Source organism: the organism of the source record quoted next, unplaced genomic scaffold (assembly GCF_019419815.1).
Source record: "Pyrus x bretschneideri cultivar Hongxiangsu unplaced genomic scaffold, Pyrus_bretschneideri_v1 Contig32, whole genome shotgun sequence".
In the NCBI taxonomy this organism is placed as follows: domain Eukaryota; kingdom Viridiplantae; phylum Streptophyta; class Magnoliopsida; order Rosales; family Rosaceae; genus Pyrus; species Pyrus x bretschneideri.
Genome location: NW_025999635.1, coordinates 2532686 through 2550259, shown reverse-complemented (window position 1 = coordinate 2550259; position 17574 = coordinate 2532686). Strand labels below are relative to the sequence as shown.

Genomic DNA, 17574 nt, shown 5'->3' with positions numbered 1-17574 from the left:
GTAGATTGGGACGAATATGAAGTATGTATTTCATACTGCACATCTTGAATTAGGTTCTGACGGTTGTGAATTACACGATAATGGTAAGGAAGGGTTCAAGAATTCCAAAAAGCTAGACTGTCGAGGCAAAAACACCAACCTGTCCTTTTAAAAAAATCATTGTAAAGCATCGGCATTTACATTTATTAGTTTATTCCAAATAATTTGAGGTCCCTTTAGGAAGAATCTCTCTAAGATTTTTATTTCCTTTTTCCTAATATATCTTGAATTGATGGCTACCAACCCAACCGTCTTTTTTAAAATGTTGACAAGTTTAATATGGTATTTCAACTTGTTCACAATGAAATGATTGGAAATCGTTTTCATTCAACTGTTTAGGTGTGGAAATCGCAAAATGTTTTCAAACATTAGAAGGGAAATACTAATAAGACTTTTTTAAAAGTAGAACTTTTAATAGGCTCTTCGTCATTTTATGTCTTTGGTATAATACTGATGTCAACATTATAAATATTATGTAAAAAACATGAGATAATAGAGATTTCATGAATCCTACTTTGAGATAGTCTTCTTACAATTTCTCACATTAAAAAAATATGAAGTGTCGTAATTAAATAATCTTCTAATGAAGTGCCGTAACTAAACAATCTTCTAACATTATTGAGAGACTAAAAAAGAATTTGAAATGAAGAGACGGGAACCTAAAAATCACAACCATTCCTCTTCATGCACTTCTAAAAAAAATAATCCCAACCTTCAAGTTTTAATAAATTAAAGAGGGACAAAAATAAAAGAAGTATGAAATCAGGTTTCACTATTCTAACCACATTTCTATAGAACTCGTTTGCAAGAAGCACTTGTAGTGCTACTTTAAAATCCACTTGGATTTTTATTAAAGATTGGTTTCAAAAATATTTTCACCAAAAGCGCTTTCAGTAATTTTAAAAGCACTTTCAAACAAATCCTAGTATTATGAATAGGTAGTGATATCCACACTCATTTTTACTTTTTACACACCCCTTTCAATGTTCAACAGTCTTATCAAATGAATTGAAAAAGATCAACGATAAAAAATTAATAAGAATGTATGAGAGATAAAAAAATGAATGTGAATAACACAGAATTTGTGTAGTTTTCATATGGTTAATGATATATTCCACAAATTAAAATATATTAGTTATTATTAAATTCTACGCATTATATTTAAATTTTTTTAGTAGAGCGATATTGTTAGTATGTTAGATGGTTAGCTATTAAAAGAGAAAAAAATCAGTAAATTTTGGAACCGTACCAAATTGCATAGACATAATTTTTTTTTATTTTTTTATTTTTTTGCTACTTTAGTATGTATCATTTGGTGAGCATAAAAAAAGGACTCCATATAACCATGGATAATGATTGCATGACTAAAGTAATTTCTCTTCCTTCTCATTCCCTTCTTTTAATTTAAAGCATTCAAAAAGAATCTAATGTGTTGGAGTTGTGCCACATGTTTAACGAACCTTATTTAAGTTTTCTTAATTGCTTTTGTTCAAACACAATTGAATCAACAAACCATGCACACAAAATTTTCCATCAAATGCTTGAACCTCTTCAACACCAACGGAGAGAAGAAGGCCAACCACGGTTGGCGACTTGGCGTGTGCGAGAGGAGAAGGGTAACTGGTGAAGTTAATTGGGGTAGAGAAGAGGAAGGATTGTTGAACAAAAGCAATAAAAAAATGAAAAAAAAAGGTTCGATAAATATGTGACATAATTCCAACTCATTAAATTTCTTTTAAACGGGAATAGATTAAAAGAAGAGTCGGGAGATGAGAGAATTCAAGTCCAATATTAATAGTGGGCTTTTCCTTCTTAAAACAGTCTCTCTTTTTTTTACTGAAAATCCCCGATCAACAATCATGGATTCTCAGAAGTTGCAAAACATTGGACAATGGAAGGAAAAGAAAAGAGGGGTCGCACTCAGAATCCCACTACGACCGTTGCTTAACGTAAAGAAAAAAATAATAGGCATCGATCTTTATGTGCTTTGCACTAAAATTTGGATGCTTTGAGATGAGGCTGCTTTCATTTTCCTTTTGTTTAGGGCTTTGGTGATTGATAAAGTGATTCCATCGTTTTCAAAGGCTCTGGTTTTTGGAGTTTTGGTCGTGTAAAATAATAGAAATGATGATGTATGTTCCTCGAAAGCTTTCGAAACTTTATGTCATTCACATCAATCATTACGTGCACTTACGAGTAAATTCGATAATGTTTATGTAGAGAGCACTTTTTCTCCTTTTTATTGAAAGCATGATAATCTTTTATATTAAGAATTTAAGTGTTTTACATCAAGTACTCGTATATGATTCTTCCAAAAAAATAAATAAATAAACTGCTAAGACCCTAAGCCTTGCTCGCTGTTTGACCAACTCCTAGCACCTTTTTTTATTTTTATTTTTTAAATTTCAATTAAATTATTATATAACAATAAAAATATATAAATAAATGACTACAATTGATTGAATTCATAAAATGAAATATGTATTGAGAGTTATTCTATAAGAAACCGTCTAGAGCTGCCTAGACCGCCTAGACGGCTGCCTAATTGCGGTCAGGAGACTTCACCGATTTCTAAACTCCTAGACCCTAATTGAGATGCCCGTCCTCTGCCTAAACCACTTTTTAGAATAGTGCAATAAAGTACCAAAATGTGCTTTTATAATCCAGAGCACCTTTTTAGTTATGGGAAAATTTAGCAAAACTTCTTGAATTCTAGACCATGTTCTCGTTCACTTCTGGTTATGAAACCTCCGAAAACTTTTAATGTGCCAATATATTTCTAATTGTTAGTTTTTATTCCGTATGTACGATAGAAGCTTCCGAATTTACTGCACATGTAAGTTACAATTCATGTTAAACTTTCCTCAAATATGAAAATTCAAAGTATTTACGAATTTTCCTTGTGAATGTAGCATTTTATTGACTCATATGCCACTAAAAATTGATCATGCGCATTACGCAATGATTAAATTAACATAATTGTGACCAAATTGGTGGTCAGGAGATTACTAAAAAAACATATGTAAAAAATAAATTTTTTTTTTTGGGTAAATTAGATAAAACTACCATAACTATTGGGCCAGTCATAATTTCATACCCTATCTTTAAAAAAATTCAATATCATACCTTATCTTCGAATTTGTTGCAATGTCATACATTCCATCATTTACCTGTCAATTGCTTTATTAAATGCTGATATGACTTGAGCTGGGCCCACTTTCTATTAAAAATTTAATAAAATATTAAAAAATAATAATTTACCCTTAAAAAAATTTTAAAAAAACCATGACCCCATCCCCATCCCTGCAACCTAAATCCAAAACCACCCCAAACCCAAATCCCACCCATGCCAACATCATCCCCCCCCCCCCAGACCCACTTCTTATTTCTCTGCTGTCGCCACATCATCCTATTCTTCCTCCTCTTATCCAACCCCCAAACTCAAATCATTAAACCCTAATTGCACCCTCCTCTGCAAGCACTCGCCGTTGCCCACCCTCGACCTCCTCATCCTCATTCTCGCCTTTTTCTTTGGGACCTTCCTCATTACATCCTACTTTTCCTACATCTTCAACTCCCTTTCGCTTCTCCTCTCTCACTCCACCCTCCATCTCCACCACATTCTTGTCCCCTACGTTGTTGGCTTCGTCACCTTTTTCGTCGCCACGCTGTTCGTAGTCAAGTTCTATTGCGTCAGCGATGGCAATCCTAATTACGAGTGCCTCAGGACTGAGCTTAGGTGATTGACGACAACGAATGGGTGTGTCGTGCTATTGTTTCGAGAGCGATGCAGATGCCCAGTGGCCAAGCTCAAAGGCTTGGGGGTTGGATAGGAGGAGGAGGATGATGACATGGTAGCAGCAGAGAAGGATGAGGTGGGTCTGGGGGGGGTTGAGATGTTGGCGTGGGTGAGATCTGGGTTTGGGGTGGTTTTGGATTTGGGTTGTAGGGAAGGGGATGGGGTCGAGGAAGATGGGTTTTTTATTTTTTTTTATTTTTAAAAAATTTTAAGGGTAAATTATTATTTTTTAATATTTTATTAATTTTTAATAGAAACTGGGCCCTACCTCAAGCCACGTCAGCATTTAACAGAGCAATTTACAAACAAATGACAGAAGGTATAACATTTCAACAAATTTGAAGATAAGGTATGACATTGAAATTTTTTAAAGATGGGATATGAAACTGTGACTGGCCCAATAGTTGAGGTAGTTTTATGTAATTTACCCTTTTTTTTCTTCTTCTGAGTACATCAATATTTTCACACTAAGGAAGGAGGAGTTCGACTAAGTCACACAATGGGCAACCTAATTTAGTATCGAATTTGCCATCGACGAGATTCAAACCTAAAAACTCTCACTTCTAAGTAAAAAAGAATATCATTAGATCGTAGTATTGAGTGACTATATAAAACACAATTAGAAACGTATTGATTGTCTAAAATCTGTTTTACAGAGTTTCACTATCCATACCAATTTCATTGGATCAGATCCACAAATCTATGCGAGGAAGAGGAATATAAAAGTTATAAACTGGTTTGAACCAGCTCTTTTCCAGCCCATTGGACAAGCTTACAAGTCATACATCAAAATCCATGATTAACAACATTGTTTAAAGATAACTCAAACTCCTAATACAATTTGGCCATGGTTTTACTAGAAAGAGATTCAGAATGTCTTCTTCCCCGACAACGAGCCGTCGACAAACAATAGCTAAGGCCTTCCACAGTAGACCCAAAAAAAAAAAAAAAAAAAAAGGATTTAGGATTTAGGGTAACCACATAGGGTTGGAAAAAATTCTCGAAAATCCCAAACCAAACCAAAAAAGTCCCGAACCCAAACCAAAACCATCTTGAAGTTCAGTAATCCCATCCCGAAAAATACCGAAATTTTCGGTATGAGATTGGTTTCCAAATCCCATTTGTTCGGTAATCCTGAAATCCCGAAAAATACCGAAGTATTCGGTTTCCTATTGACTTTTGGGTTTTGGTTCCCATTTCCCAACTCAAAAAGCAGAGCCTTTTGGCTCCCACTAGGCACAAAATAATATTAATAAAAATAAATAAATAAATAAATAAAATAAAGGCACAAAATTCAATTGGCTTTCGGACTTCCCAACTCAAAAGAAGGAGCCGTTTGGCTCCCACTAACAAAAGGAGGAAGGAGCAGAGAGAGGAAGGAGCAAAAAGAGGATGGTAGCACTCTTCGTGTTGAGAAGCAGAGAGATGAAGGAGCTACTGCTGCCGAAAGCTCTCTCAAATCTTTGAAGCTCTCTCATCTCTAGTATCGACCCATCTCCTTCTCTATCATCTCTAAAGCTTTCTATGAATTAGGGTTCGAATGAGGATTTACAAATTAGGGATTTACGATTTAGAGCTTTTGATTGTTTCAATTTGGATTAGGATTAGGATTTCTTGATTAATTTTCTGAGGATTTCTATATTAATTTTATGTGGATTTGGTTGATTTGGATTTCTGGATTTCCATAGTCAATTTCTGCTTTGCATGTTCGATTTCTTTTCTGTTTTGCATGCTCGATCTATAGGTTTGAATTGAATTTATCAACTTCTTCCATTAACAAGAAGCCAAATTTCTACCCTACTGAAATCCCGAAACCATACCGAAATCTCGAATTTATTTCAGGAATCCCGAAATTCAGTATTACCTAAGGATCGGTTTGGGATCAGGATTTGGATTTTCTTCCCAAAAAAGATCGGTTTGGGATTCGGGATCCCATTTTCAGGACGGGATCCCATCATGAACCAACCCTAACCACATTTCACTTCTTCATGTTTGAGGTGATTCTCAAATGAGCCACGAGTTTTCAATTTCCTCACTTTGCCCCCGGATTTGAAATTGTAGCAATTTACGCCTTTAGTCTAATGAATTATTTGAATTTTCATTCAATTGATGACGTGGTGAGTATTGAAACCCGTAAATGGGTTGATATGTAAGCCACATTTACACCCCATTATCTAAAAAACTCATCAATATAATGAATAAAATAGACATAAAAGGTGTAACTCACTTTAAAATAACAAACTTTTCATACTTGCTAAATTGCACAAAATGGAGCTACATGATGAATGAACAAAACAGATCCACATATACACACGACATATGTGATCATCAGACCTAATTGCATTAGAATTTGCCATCAGAATTCACACCAGAACTACAGCATTCATCACATTTGTTCGGGTTAGAAATTACAATCAACATTTCCGACATAGAATCACAGCAAAAAAAGCCACACATGTTAAGGTTTTTACGCTCTACTTCTTAACACCATCGGCATCTTTCTCTACAACTACTTTGATCTTCACATACCTGAGATCCACAGCAGTTGCAGGAAACACAGCCAGGTACACCAAAACAACAGAATTCATCACATTTTCGTGTTAGAGATTACAAACAACATTGGCAACATACATTCAAAGTAAAAAAAGGCCACGCCCTTGAAAACATTACGCACTAGTACTTAATACCATCGACATCTTTCTCTACAACTACATCGATCTTCTCGTACCTAAACTCCGCAGGCTTTGGACAAAACTCAGCAGGGAACTCCGTGTGCCTACTGATGATAATAGCCCACAAAAACAGCATCACAAATGCCACCAATGCCCCACACCCAGTCACGAAGATCATCCCGGCAAGAACTGTCAATGGGCAAACCCCCCGCTTCTGCACGCTCAAACTCTCACCATGTCCATCCAAATACCCCCTCGGATTCACCGGCAGAGAATGCATCGACTTGGGAACATTTCTAAGCCTAAAATTCCATGAATACACACTGCTAATCTGTGACGAATTTCCATTCGAATTCGAGGAGCTAATACCTACATACACATCCTCACCTCTCCACATTCCCGACATATCTATCCCATATGCCGAAATCGGAGCATAAGGCCTCGATTCGTCCATTTTGCCTAGCCTAATCTCCAATCGTTTCGAACTAGCATCGTAATCGATCCAACATTTCAACTTTTCTCCACTATTAAGCACCAAATTCAATTTAGAAACATTACCAACAGCTAGAGATACAAAGCTACCAACATCTACCCCTATGTGATTAGCATTCAAATCATTCATATCTCCATTCATGTCAGTATCAAATTCAATACCCAGAAATCGATTGTCACCTTTAATCCCAAACGGGCCGCCCTTACCCGATAATCTGGACCCCAAATCTCCGGGAGCAAAGACGAGCAAAAGCCCGTCGCCGCCGTCGGGCGTCATCGAGAATGCGAACTCGGTTGAAAACGACGTCGGGTTGCTGAGATTCCCATCAAGAAATTTAAAGGGTTTTCTGCGGAGGAGAAGACCGGAGCTTGAGACCCACGGCCGCGTAAGGTTGACATAGGATCCACCGCCTGCTAGCGCGGCGTCACCGAGGAGGGTAATTTCGGAATCGAAGTTGGGATTGCTGCTGTTGTTTAGAGGTTTGGGCCCGGAAGAAGAAATGGGTTCTGCAATTAGGGTTAGGGTTAGGAAATAGAAGGAGGAGAGGAGGAAAATGAAGGGGAAATTGCAGCGGGAAATGGTGAAGTTCGCCATTGTTGTTTGCAGAAACCCGAGGCGTCTTCGCGCACTTCCCGAATCAGAGCGATTCAACGATTTTCTATTTATCCGATCCGAAAACGGATTTTTCTATTTTTTTGGTAAAGCAGTTTTGCATTTTTCTGTCCAAAAAACCCGCAACATATATAGGCTCAACGACGTCGTGTTGCCTTCACACCGACACCCTGATTTAGAAAGCAGTTGACGACATGAGTCAAGAGTCAAAACCCTGGTATTTGTTTGGTCAACTTTTTGGTGATAAAATTTTGAACCAACTACATTTCACATTTTTAATGTTTTTTTTTTGTCAGACGATAAATTTTGTTAGATTAGCAATTGATAGAGTTCAAACTCACACCGTGATGCAAGGATTTAATACTTTTCCACTATTGTGGTAAAAGACCGCTTGCACACTCTCAGTATTTAAAGTCATTTTGTAACCTGAGATTTGGAGAGATGACGATGGTGGAGCTTGGAGTTTTTTTTTATTTTTTTTATGTTTTTTTGATAATGGAGGGTATGGAGGTAGGAAGGGACGGGAGAGAGTTCTCTCTTTCGTTTTCTATTTCAATATTTTTATATCATTTAATTTTGTTTTTATGAGATTTCTTTACTTGTTTTAGAAAATATTTAATTTGTTTAATATGGGCTTTTGAATCATTTTGTTGAGGGTTACATCTGTCTTTAAAAACTTTACAAAATTTTTGGTGTCCAGATACGGCCTATTTATTAAAAAGAAAAAAGCCCAAACAACCTAAACAGAAACAAATCTAAAGGCCCATTTAACATATAAATATCCAAAACCAGTCCTTTCCATCCGCAGCAAAATATGAATTGTATTTGCAATCCAAGGGCATCTGCCATAAGAATTGACAATTAGTCAACAACACAAAGAATCGTTTCAATTAAGTGGTGGATTAAGCTGTTGGTTTTTTTTTTTTTTTTTTTGAACACCAATTAAGCTGTTGGTTTAGGACGCGAGCAATATTGTAAGAGCTTTCGGACGCGAGCAATTAGCATATGAGTTTGCAACATGCTCATAGATTAGGAGGGCCATATATTTTTTTTTGTGATGTATGGTTTGTCTGGAAGTTCTTTTAAAATGACTGAAAACATTTTTGGTAAAAATATTTTTGATTACCAAAAACACTTAAAGTGTTTCATTTTTTTAAGGAAGTACTTACATTTTTATTAAGGATTGGTTTCAAAAACATTTTCAGTTATTTAAAAAAAAAAAGTTTGAAACGAGCCTATAGATTCCTAAGTTATTTTATAATATCCCATTGTAGCAATGCAAATACTAAATCAGTGAGGAATAGCTCGCTATTGGGATAAATGTTAGTGTCTAATGTTGTTTATTGGTCATATTTATTTGGACTTACAAATATGACATTCTCGTTGCATAAGAGTCTTTCTCTATTTCAGGAAATTTGTAACTCATGTGACTCAACACATTCAAGCTCTTGTGTTCAGGTCTCTCACAAACCACCCCCAAATCATCTTGAATCCCTTAAACACTTGTTCATTTTCTGCCCTAGCTTCTCATGCAATTTGAATTCCTCCCCTCTGTTCTCTCTGCTTGATACTGTAAAGAGCTCTTCTTATTATTCTGATACGGTAGCAGGAACGCACTATGCCTGCATGTCGAATACAAAATAATACTTCCATTCTTTTTCATATGGTAGCTTCGATAGATAGCAACGTAAGGGTAACGTGCAACTTTATGAACACTTCTCAATCAAATCCCCCAAGTAATCAAATCCTCCAGGTCCCGAATACATGACTGAAAAATCGAGTCTCACAAAGTGAAAATATTAAAACAAGTAATCGAGAAGAAATAGGAGTGGAGGGGTTTGAATTTGGAGGCAAGTCAAGGGTTTTGGGGTCCCTTTGGTAGTTGCCAGAGCAAAGCAGCATCCAAATCCTTCGGACGGATTGAACAGGCAAGTCAAGGGTTTTGGGGTCCCTTTGGTAGTTGCCACAGCAAAAGCAGCATCCAAATACTTCTGATGGATTGAAAAAATTTCAAGTGTGTGGGTTTTGTTTTGGCTGTTTGTGTGTCCTTGATAAAGCTTTGTGTAGTGCAGGAGGGAGACAATTGGGGTGCATATCTCACAATTCAAGATAATTTGCACACACACGACACTCACGCACACACACAGAGGACACTGGTGCCCCCATACAAATTCTTCTTCTCCCACTTTGGACCCCATCTGCCATTTGAATTAGACCATTCGTTTAATGGTAAAAGATTTAGATTTAGATGATGATGGTGATGATTACTATTAATTACTACCATGATGAACAATGATGATAGTTAGACCACGCAACATTTTCTACTCGAGAATTCTCCAAACTTTGCATAGGTTTAGGAAGCTTCTGAAATCAAGAATTCGTTTAGGGTTTCTTCATATTGTTGACAAATTCAAAGTGAAAGCTAATCATCTAATTACTTAATAGTGCAAGCCATCCTCCACAATACTACATAATAGCGCTCTCTTTCACATGCACGTTATACTGCATAAGTAATTGTGTATTCTACAAATCTACATATTTATTTTAAAAAGAAAGTAAAACATACACAAACAGACTTCAGGGATAGTTGATGCGTGCTCGAGTCCAACCCACATTATAGCTCTCACCCACCCCTTTCCCATTCCCCTCCCCACACCCCAACTTTGGTGGCCGAAACCGTACCTAAATGTATATAATCAACGCATACAAGACCATTTTCAATATACAATTTTGTGATTTAAGTCTATCTATTAATTTAATAACAAGGAAAATAATTAAGGTGGTGCAAGGTTGGGAGTCATCAGTCTTACGACAAAATAAATCAAGTACACCAAAGCATGCTAGAATTTTCGTACGTTTCGTATGAGTTTTACAAATCGATCCTTTATTTCAAAATGAGAGAAATGGATAAAAGAACTTTTATTTAATTTGGTCTCATCTCATCACATGTATATGATGTCTTTGCCTTTGCCTTTGGTGCACTCAATGCGAGGCCCAAAAGTGGGGGAAAAAGAAAGTCGTTAAGCTTATAAAATCATTCCTCCACTACATTGGATTCTAATTAAAGTCCTTAAAAGCGTGAGATTTGGAGTTCCTGACTTTGGTCCACTGTAGTTCATGTGGCCATGTTAGTCTGTTCTAGTAGGTTCAAGTTCAACTGGATCTCCCTAGTTTCGGGTGGTGGCAATTGTAGAAAATAATTCATGCTAATAAACCATGTGGTTTCTACTTTCTTGCAATTTGTCAATTTGATCGTCAAAGTAAAATTACCTTTACAAAAAGGTGAAGTCAAAGTGTTGGAAGGTAATGATCTAAAGTTGCAGAGATTAGGGTAAATTGTAACGCAAGACATCACCTTGACAGCTTCCACTTTTATGCTAATCATGATTCATGAACTGGAAAATCAAAACTTACTACCAGTTTCTTAATCTAGAAACTTTTATTTTTTACTTTTTCATGTTTCACTGCAAAAGAAAATCGATTACAATTTGTTTACCATAATGTTTTTAAGGAAATTTCGACAGGATGAAGGAAATTTGATTAAAAATGTATTCACCATAGATATGTAATGTAGTAGTATACTACAAATTACTAAGATTAATCAGTTTTAACCTATCTTTGTTATAATGTAAATAAGAATTTTTTTTACAAGCAATGGAGCTAGGTTCCATTAACCCAAATCAAATCTAAGAGGTGCCAAATGGGTACGTATTCTTCATTGACCAATTTTCTTATCTGAAGAGATTCATTCATCAACAAATAAGATAAAACCCCTTATGACTACTACACACAAAAACTGGATGCACGTCCTATAATATGTCACAAAAGATATAAACGTGACAAATCATGCTCTGAATGCACACATAAGCCATAACTAAAGCAACTAGGCCACATCGCACCATCGCTAGAACAACGAGGCCATAACACTCGCCGAAGAGACATAACACAAAACATTAAACAAAACTAACTAATTCGAAAAGGGAACCACTAAGAAACTTGACTCCACGACACCAACAGCGCTTCTAGAGATATGTATAGCATTCACCACAAGAGCCGCCACAGGTTTGGTCATGTAAGGCGGCTAGGCTGCCTGAGGAGCGCAAAATCACCCTGGAGAACGAGTCATGGGAGGTGGATCTAACCCGCCACAACCACAAATCTTACCCATACCCACGGGTCTAGCCCAAAAGAGCAAAGCCAGAGCTCAGGAAGAGATTCATCAAAGGAAGGGCGAGCTACTTGAAAATTTGTGGGAGAGGGGATGGTGAGGGGGAGGAAGAGGCGCGAGGTAAGGGAAAGGTAGGGGGACAAAGACGAGGCGGGGGGAAAGGAGGCATGGCACGAAGGTAGGGGAAGCGGTGGGAGAGTGGGGGCACGGTGTGTGGGAGGGGACAAAATAAACGATAAGCATGACTCGAATTAGGGGGCAAATGGTTGCCGCGGACCGCAAGCCGGAGCAAGAGGCAGGTAGCTGTAGGTCTTCGGATCTAGGGTTTTTGGAAGGAGGGAGTTAGAGAGAGTTGGGGAGTGAGACAGCTGGTTTAAATTAAAAAAAAATAATTAAATAAGATTAATAAACATCAATGACACCTGTAAACAACGTGAGTAAACATAACAATTGATTGTTTTCCAGAGTTCATTTCTGGGTTTTAGCGTCGAACTTTATCCCCAGAAAATCAGATCCAAGATGTTCATATGGGATTTCGGGTTTGGTTAACTTATAGCTTTCCCTAATATTCTATATACAACACAACAAATAATTACATAATTTAGCAAGATATAAAGGAAGCTATATATGCAGAAAAGTATCCTCAAATTTTAATTGAAGAAACAACAGAGATTAATATATACAAACCAAAATCTTTGCCCAAGTTAATTTCATGAATAATTGGTACAGAGGGGAGTTCATAATTAAGGGTCAAATAGATTTTCGACATGATGAAAAGACATATATATATATATATATATATATATATATATATATATATGGTAGAATCATAAGTATAGAATGCAAAACCCTAATCGAAATGCATAATTTGTCTCATTAACTATGACGATGTGCATCTTTTTTTCCAGTCAATGAAAATATTCAGATGTTGGCTGCTGAAAACATAGATTTTCGAAGCTCGATCTGACAAAAAGAGAGAGAGAGAAGAAGGTAAGACATATATATGAAAAAGTTTGAATTACCTGAACAAGAAACCGTCGAGTTTGGCCGAATACCTTGAACGTGTAAGAAGTCGTTGATGCAAGATATAAAGAAATAAGTTTGAAGCTTCCAAAGGAGAAATCCAAAGGGATAGCATGATCCAAACCAAACGGTGGAAATAAATAGTTAGCTGGGATCAATGCGATCCCTTTGGATGCCTCCTCTAGAAGCAATTAATATATGAAACCAACCCAGCACTTCGCTTCCTTCTCAAAACTCTCTGTGTAAGAGGAAAATGGTATTTGAGGGAGCCTCCAATATAAAAGAGGGAGTGAGCGTTATAACTTCTTTATCTTCGATGTTACCATTCATATATTTTTATTCTTTTTGGATAATACTTGCATTCCCTTCTTTAGGGGTGAATTTATTCTTCTACTTTTACCATATAAATTTCATAATCAGAATTGTTCAGTGTCTTAATCTTCATTTGAATATCATACTCACAAAAAATCAAAAAATCATTTAAAACGGAGATCGTTTAGTCCTCTAAATGTATCAAGTAAATGGACAGTTCATCATTAATATGTTACTCGGTACTTATACCGTTGATTTATTTGATACAATTTAAATGACTAAACAATATCCGAGTCGAATGAATTTTTGTAGAAATAATCTTCACATGAAAATTAAGACATTGAACAGTTTCGATTATGAAATTTTTAGGATGAAAACACATTATTTACAAGTGGCCAAAGAATGAGTTTATCTCTCAAAGAGGAGAATGCAAGTTTTATTCATTTTTTTATTTATCAAAATAATCATAATGAAGACATTTTCTATGACAATTGATAGGGTTAATGAGCTAAATAGTTAAGATCATGGTATAATTGTATTTTTCACTACTTATAACTAAAAAGGCTTAGCTTCGGCTCTTGAATGGTGAGTTCTACACCAACTTGTTATCACTGACTTGAGGTTTATCTCAAATACCTTCCCTATCTTATCACATATAAAAGTTTAATTTCAAGGATATTTTTATTTGTAGACCCCATTCTCAAACAAACTAGACACATGGAAAAGGTTTATACGTTGTGTGTCCACATTAGAAGTCCCCCAACAAGTTGGTACAATCGAATTAATTTATGGTTTAATTTCTCATATATTCTCCTCATCTAAATCAAGGTCTGTGGTCCAACCATGTTCCCCCTCACACACCTACTCCTTTTCTATGCTTTCACAGAGTATTGCACATTCTCATTTTTTTAAAAATTTAATTATGGTATCTAAATATATATTCATATATCAGTCAATGATAAGACCCTATAATGGATTTTGAAATTCCACCAGGATCTGGATTCATGTGGTGATGATTCGTGAATCGTGTCCGTTTATTGTACATCGTGCGGTCAGTTTTTGTCAGGTATTGTTTGTATTTAATTTTAAATAAAAATATATAAAATAATTTCTGACCGCATGATGTACGATGAATGGACATGATTCATGAATCCCCTAGATCCTCACAAAGAGGATCCGGATTCTTTGAAATTAAAATGTATTAGCTAGTGGGATCCACAAGGTGTGTGATTTAGTCAATCAAGGCACCGGTCTTCCTCAAAGACGAGATATTTTTTCAGCGTGTCGGAACACGATCTGTTATACTAAGTGTCATAATATAAGTAGTTGAATACTTAAAAAACATTTCAATCACTTGTATTATGACACTTAAAGCATCGAGTTGTGTTAATTTCTAGCTAGTACATGGAAAAATTTCTCCTCAATGTAATGTAATTCAGTAAAATCATTTAAAATATGTGGTGTAGTTGATTGATTCAGATTAGAATTTAAAACACGTCGAGAATTTGATTCCTCTAATATTACAAAAAGAAAAGTTAAAATTAAATTTTAGTGGAAAACTTCAAATTATCTAATAACAAAGTTAAAGTGATGGTCCTCACTCTTTGACAATTATAGTTGAAATTTTGGAAACCCTAGTGTTAGTCCAATGAAGTTCTTCCGTTTAGTAAGCATAAAAGGAACATTTACCAAACCACCAAAAAAGAAACGAGATAATAGAAGACACAAACGATGATTTATTCAATTTTGTTATCTTTTGTTTAGACACCAAAGTGCGAGGACCATCACTACGAAGGCCTATAAATGGTGCACATGGATAGGCATAAAAAAAAAAAAAAAAGAAAAAAAAAAAGGTGTCAATCTTACTAACAATATTGATTAATTTCTTAGCCGTCCACTCACCATAATATATACATAGATACTTACCTGAGCCCAATTTTAAAAGTGACTCCGTTCCACTGTTCATGGAGCGGGATCAATACCCCGTCTGGTGACCATGTATTGCCTACACAACACTGCTTTATTATTGAACTAAAATTGACATAAACAATGAACTATAGACAATCAACATCTAGTCAATAATTCGTTGCTATACGAGCAAAGCAACAGTCTATGATATTTGACCGTGTAAACTCTAGAGCAGGATTCATGTTCAGAAGCTGGTTCTGTACATATTTTACAACTTATATTTGATAAGAAAATGAAGTCGGTCTAGTGAATTTTACATATTATGTTACCCCATAAAATGAACTTCCAATCTTTGTGTATTGCTAAATTAAATATAGCCACCTACCATGTGAATTTTTTTGCAAGATTGATTTATGGATGGGGTCCTCTAACCACTATTGATCTTTGTAACATGACTATGCATTATATATGTTGTCTATAAGTGTGTAAGTGAAATTTTACCTTTTTCCTCAATTCGGCAGCAACCTTTTCAAAACTTCTCACTTGTTAATTAGTTGTTAGTTCCTAACGAAAAAGAAAGAAAAACATGCTCCATAGTAACAGTTACTTGTCATCCTCCATAAATGGTGACTGTCGTGCAATACATGAAAGGGCAAAACAACATATCTAGTGCTTGGCTGAAAAGCTAATCCTGCTTCTACTGTAGTCATCTCGGCCGTTCAAAATGCGGGGGCCGCTTCAAGATTGCACAGTTGACCACTCCAGATCATGATGGCATGGATGGTGCTAGATCTTGTCCACACTAGTGAAGCACTGAAGCATATAGATGGACCACAGCCACAGAGCAGGTTTGTCGATGGTGCTATACAGTGGCTCCACGGTCCACCATGCATATATATTTTACCTTCCCACGCATAATGTGAAGATGGGGTAATTTGTGATTGGCTTATACTGTCTGATGTGATTTGAAAATAGGGTTTTGGCTCACATCCAAGGACATATGTTCCTTGTTTGCAGGACACAAGAATTATTTACTCTCAGGCCTTGTAACCCATCTGCTGGATCACCACAGGAACTTGAATGCACCTGCTAATTGGCTATTGCTGCTGCCCATTAGATTTCAGATCTTCATCTCTCCCATGCATGAGATATACTATTCATCCACCTAGGGCCAACAGATTCCACTCACACACCCTTTTCTTTTATTGAATTCATAACGTGGAATTTTGGATTAGAAATATATATAATCTGAAAAATGTTGTTTGCATGCTCTTATTTATTTTTGTCTTTTGAGTCTTATGATTTATTCAATTTAGATGTCAAGAATAAATAGAAGTGTCTAGCAATAGAAAAAAATTTGTGAAAATAACTTCCTTATAATATAATCTACTCGTGTAAGTTTGAATCTAAGATCATGTGGTCATGACTAATTCCGAATTTTTGTTTTGTTAATTTCATGGAAAATATATATATACAAGAAATTTAAAACTTCTGGCACAACAAAAGTTATAAGATAAAGTGATCACAAACAATTACCCCTTTGAATACCAGAAGCTTAAGCGAATTCTCATTTTGTGAATAATAAATATGTAAGATGATTGAGTTACTATCATAAAAGTTGTTTAAATAGTTGAAGAAGAAAAAATAGAAAACTTCGTTCTAGTCCTTAAGAAAATCACTTTTAAACTATAACCTTGTGTAAGGATTTGGATCCTCTCTTGAGCTAATGGAGAGGATCCTCCTAACCCATCATCGTGGGCCGTTGGATTTTTATCCAACGGCTACAAATAAGAGGGTCCCTTTAAAGTTATAATAATTGTAGCCGTTGGATAAAAATCCAACGGTCCATGATGATGGATCAGGAAGATCCTCTCCATTAGCTCAGGAGAGGATCCAAATCCCTTGTGTAAGATAGAAACCTAATTTTTGTCCCTTGACTAAATGTGTCAGCATACATTTAATCACTTCATACAATTATATTTTGTTGTTTTATTTCTCTTTTTCTTCCTTGTTTAATGTATTAAGTACATTTAATCCTAATTTTTATTTCATTCATCATTGTAAATATCACGGTAAACTAACTTTTTATATAATATATTTTGATACGGTTTGTGTTCTTCATTTAGGAATATTAATTTATTTAATATATTTTGGTATATCCATTTCGATACAGACATATTAGGTACATTAATTCAATATAATACATTTCATTAACTATCTACGTTTTGGTACATATACTTCCGTACAAACATTTTGTAGATTATATTTATTATAATATATTTTGGTACACTTATGTATTTACATATTTTTCATACTGTGAATATTTTTATTAAATGTTTCTCTAATTGGAGGAAATTAAACAAAATTAATGAATTAAAATGGGAGTTTTATATAGAGAGACAAAAACTTTTACCATATTTCAATGAACTACACTGATTTTTAAACATGTCAAGGAGAGACAAAATCTAAAAACAACTAAAGCCTAACCTAAAAATATTGAAACAATATATTAAAATACCAATCATACCCCTAAAGCTTTAGGGTTGTT

The 17574-nt window shown here is 35.5% G+C and overlaps 1 protein-coding gene and 1 long non-coding RNA gene across 2 annotated transcripts; both read right to left on the bottom strand.

Annotated features, from left to right (window-relative positions):
* Positions 1-6511: 6511 nt before the first annotated feature.
* Positions 6512-7597, bottom strand: LOC103936246 (L-type lectin-domain containing receptor kinase VIII.1). Its single transcript, XM_009346095.3, has one exon. The coding sequence runs from the start codon at positions 7595-7597 to the stop codon at positions 6512-6514; it is 1086 nt and encodes a 361-aa protein (XP_009344370.2).
* A 3799-nt stretch (positions 7598-11396) lies between these two features.
* Positions 11397-13094, bottom strand: LOC125480133. The gene is made up of 2 exons (XR_007260523.1): positions 12806-13094; positions 11397-12151 (listed from the first exon to the last, which is right to left on the bottom strand). It is a non-coding gene; the product is annotated as an uncharacterized LOC125480133 (long non-coding RNA).
* Positions 13095-17574: the final 4480 nt, after the last annotated feature.

Excerpts from the sequence above, each read along its gene's own strand:
- LOC103936246 (XM_009346095.3), bottom strand. The coding sequence starts at position 7,597 with ATGGCGAACTTCACCATTTCCCGCTGCAATTTCCCCTTCATTTTCCTC.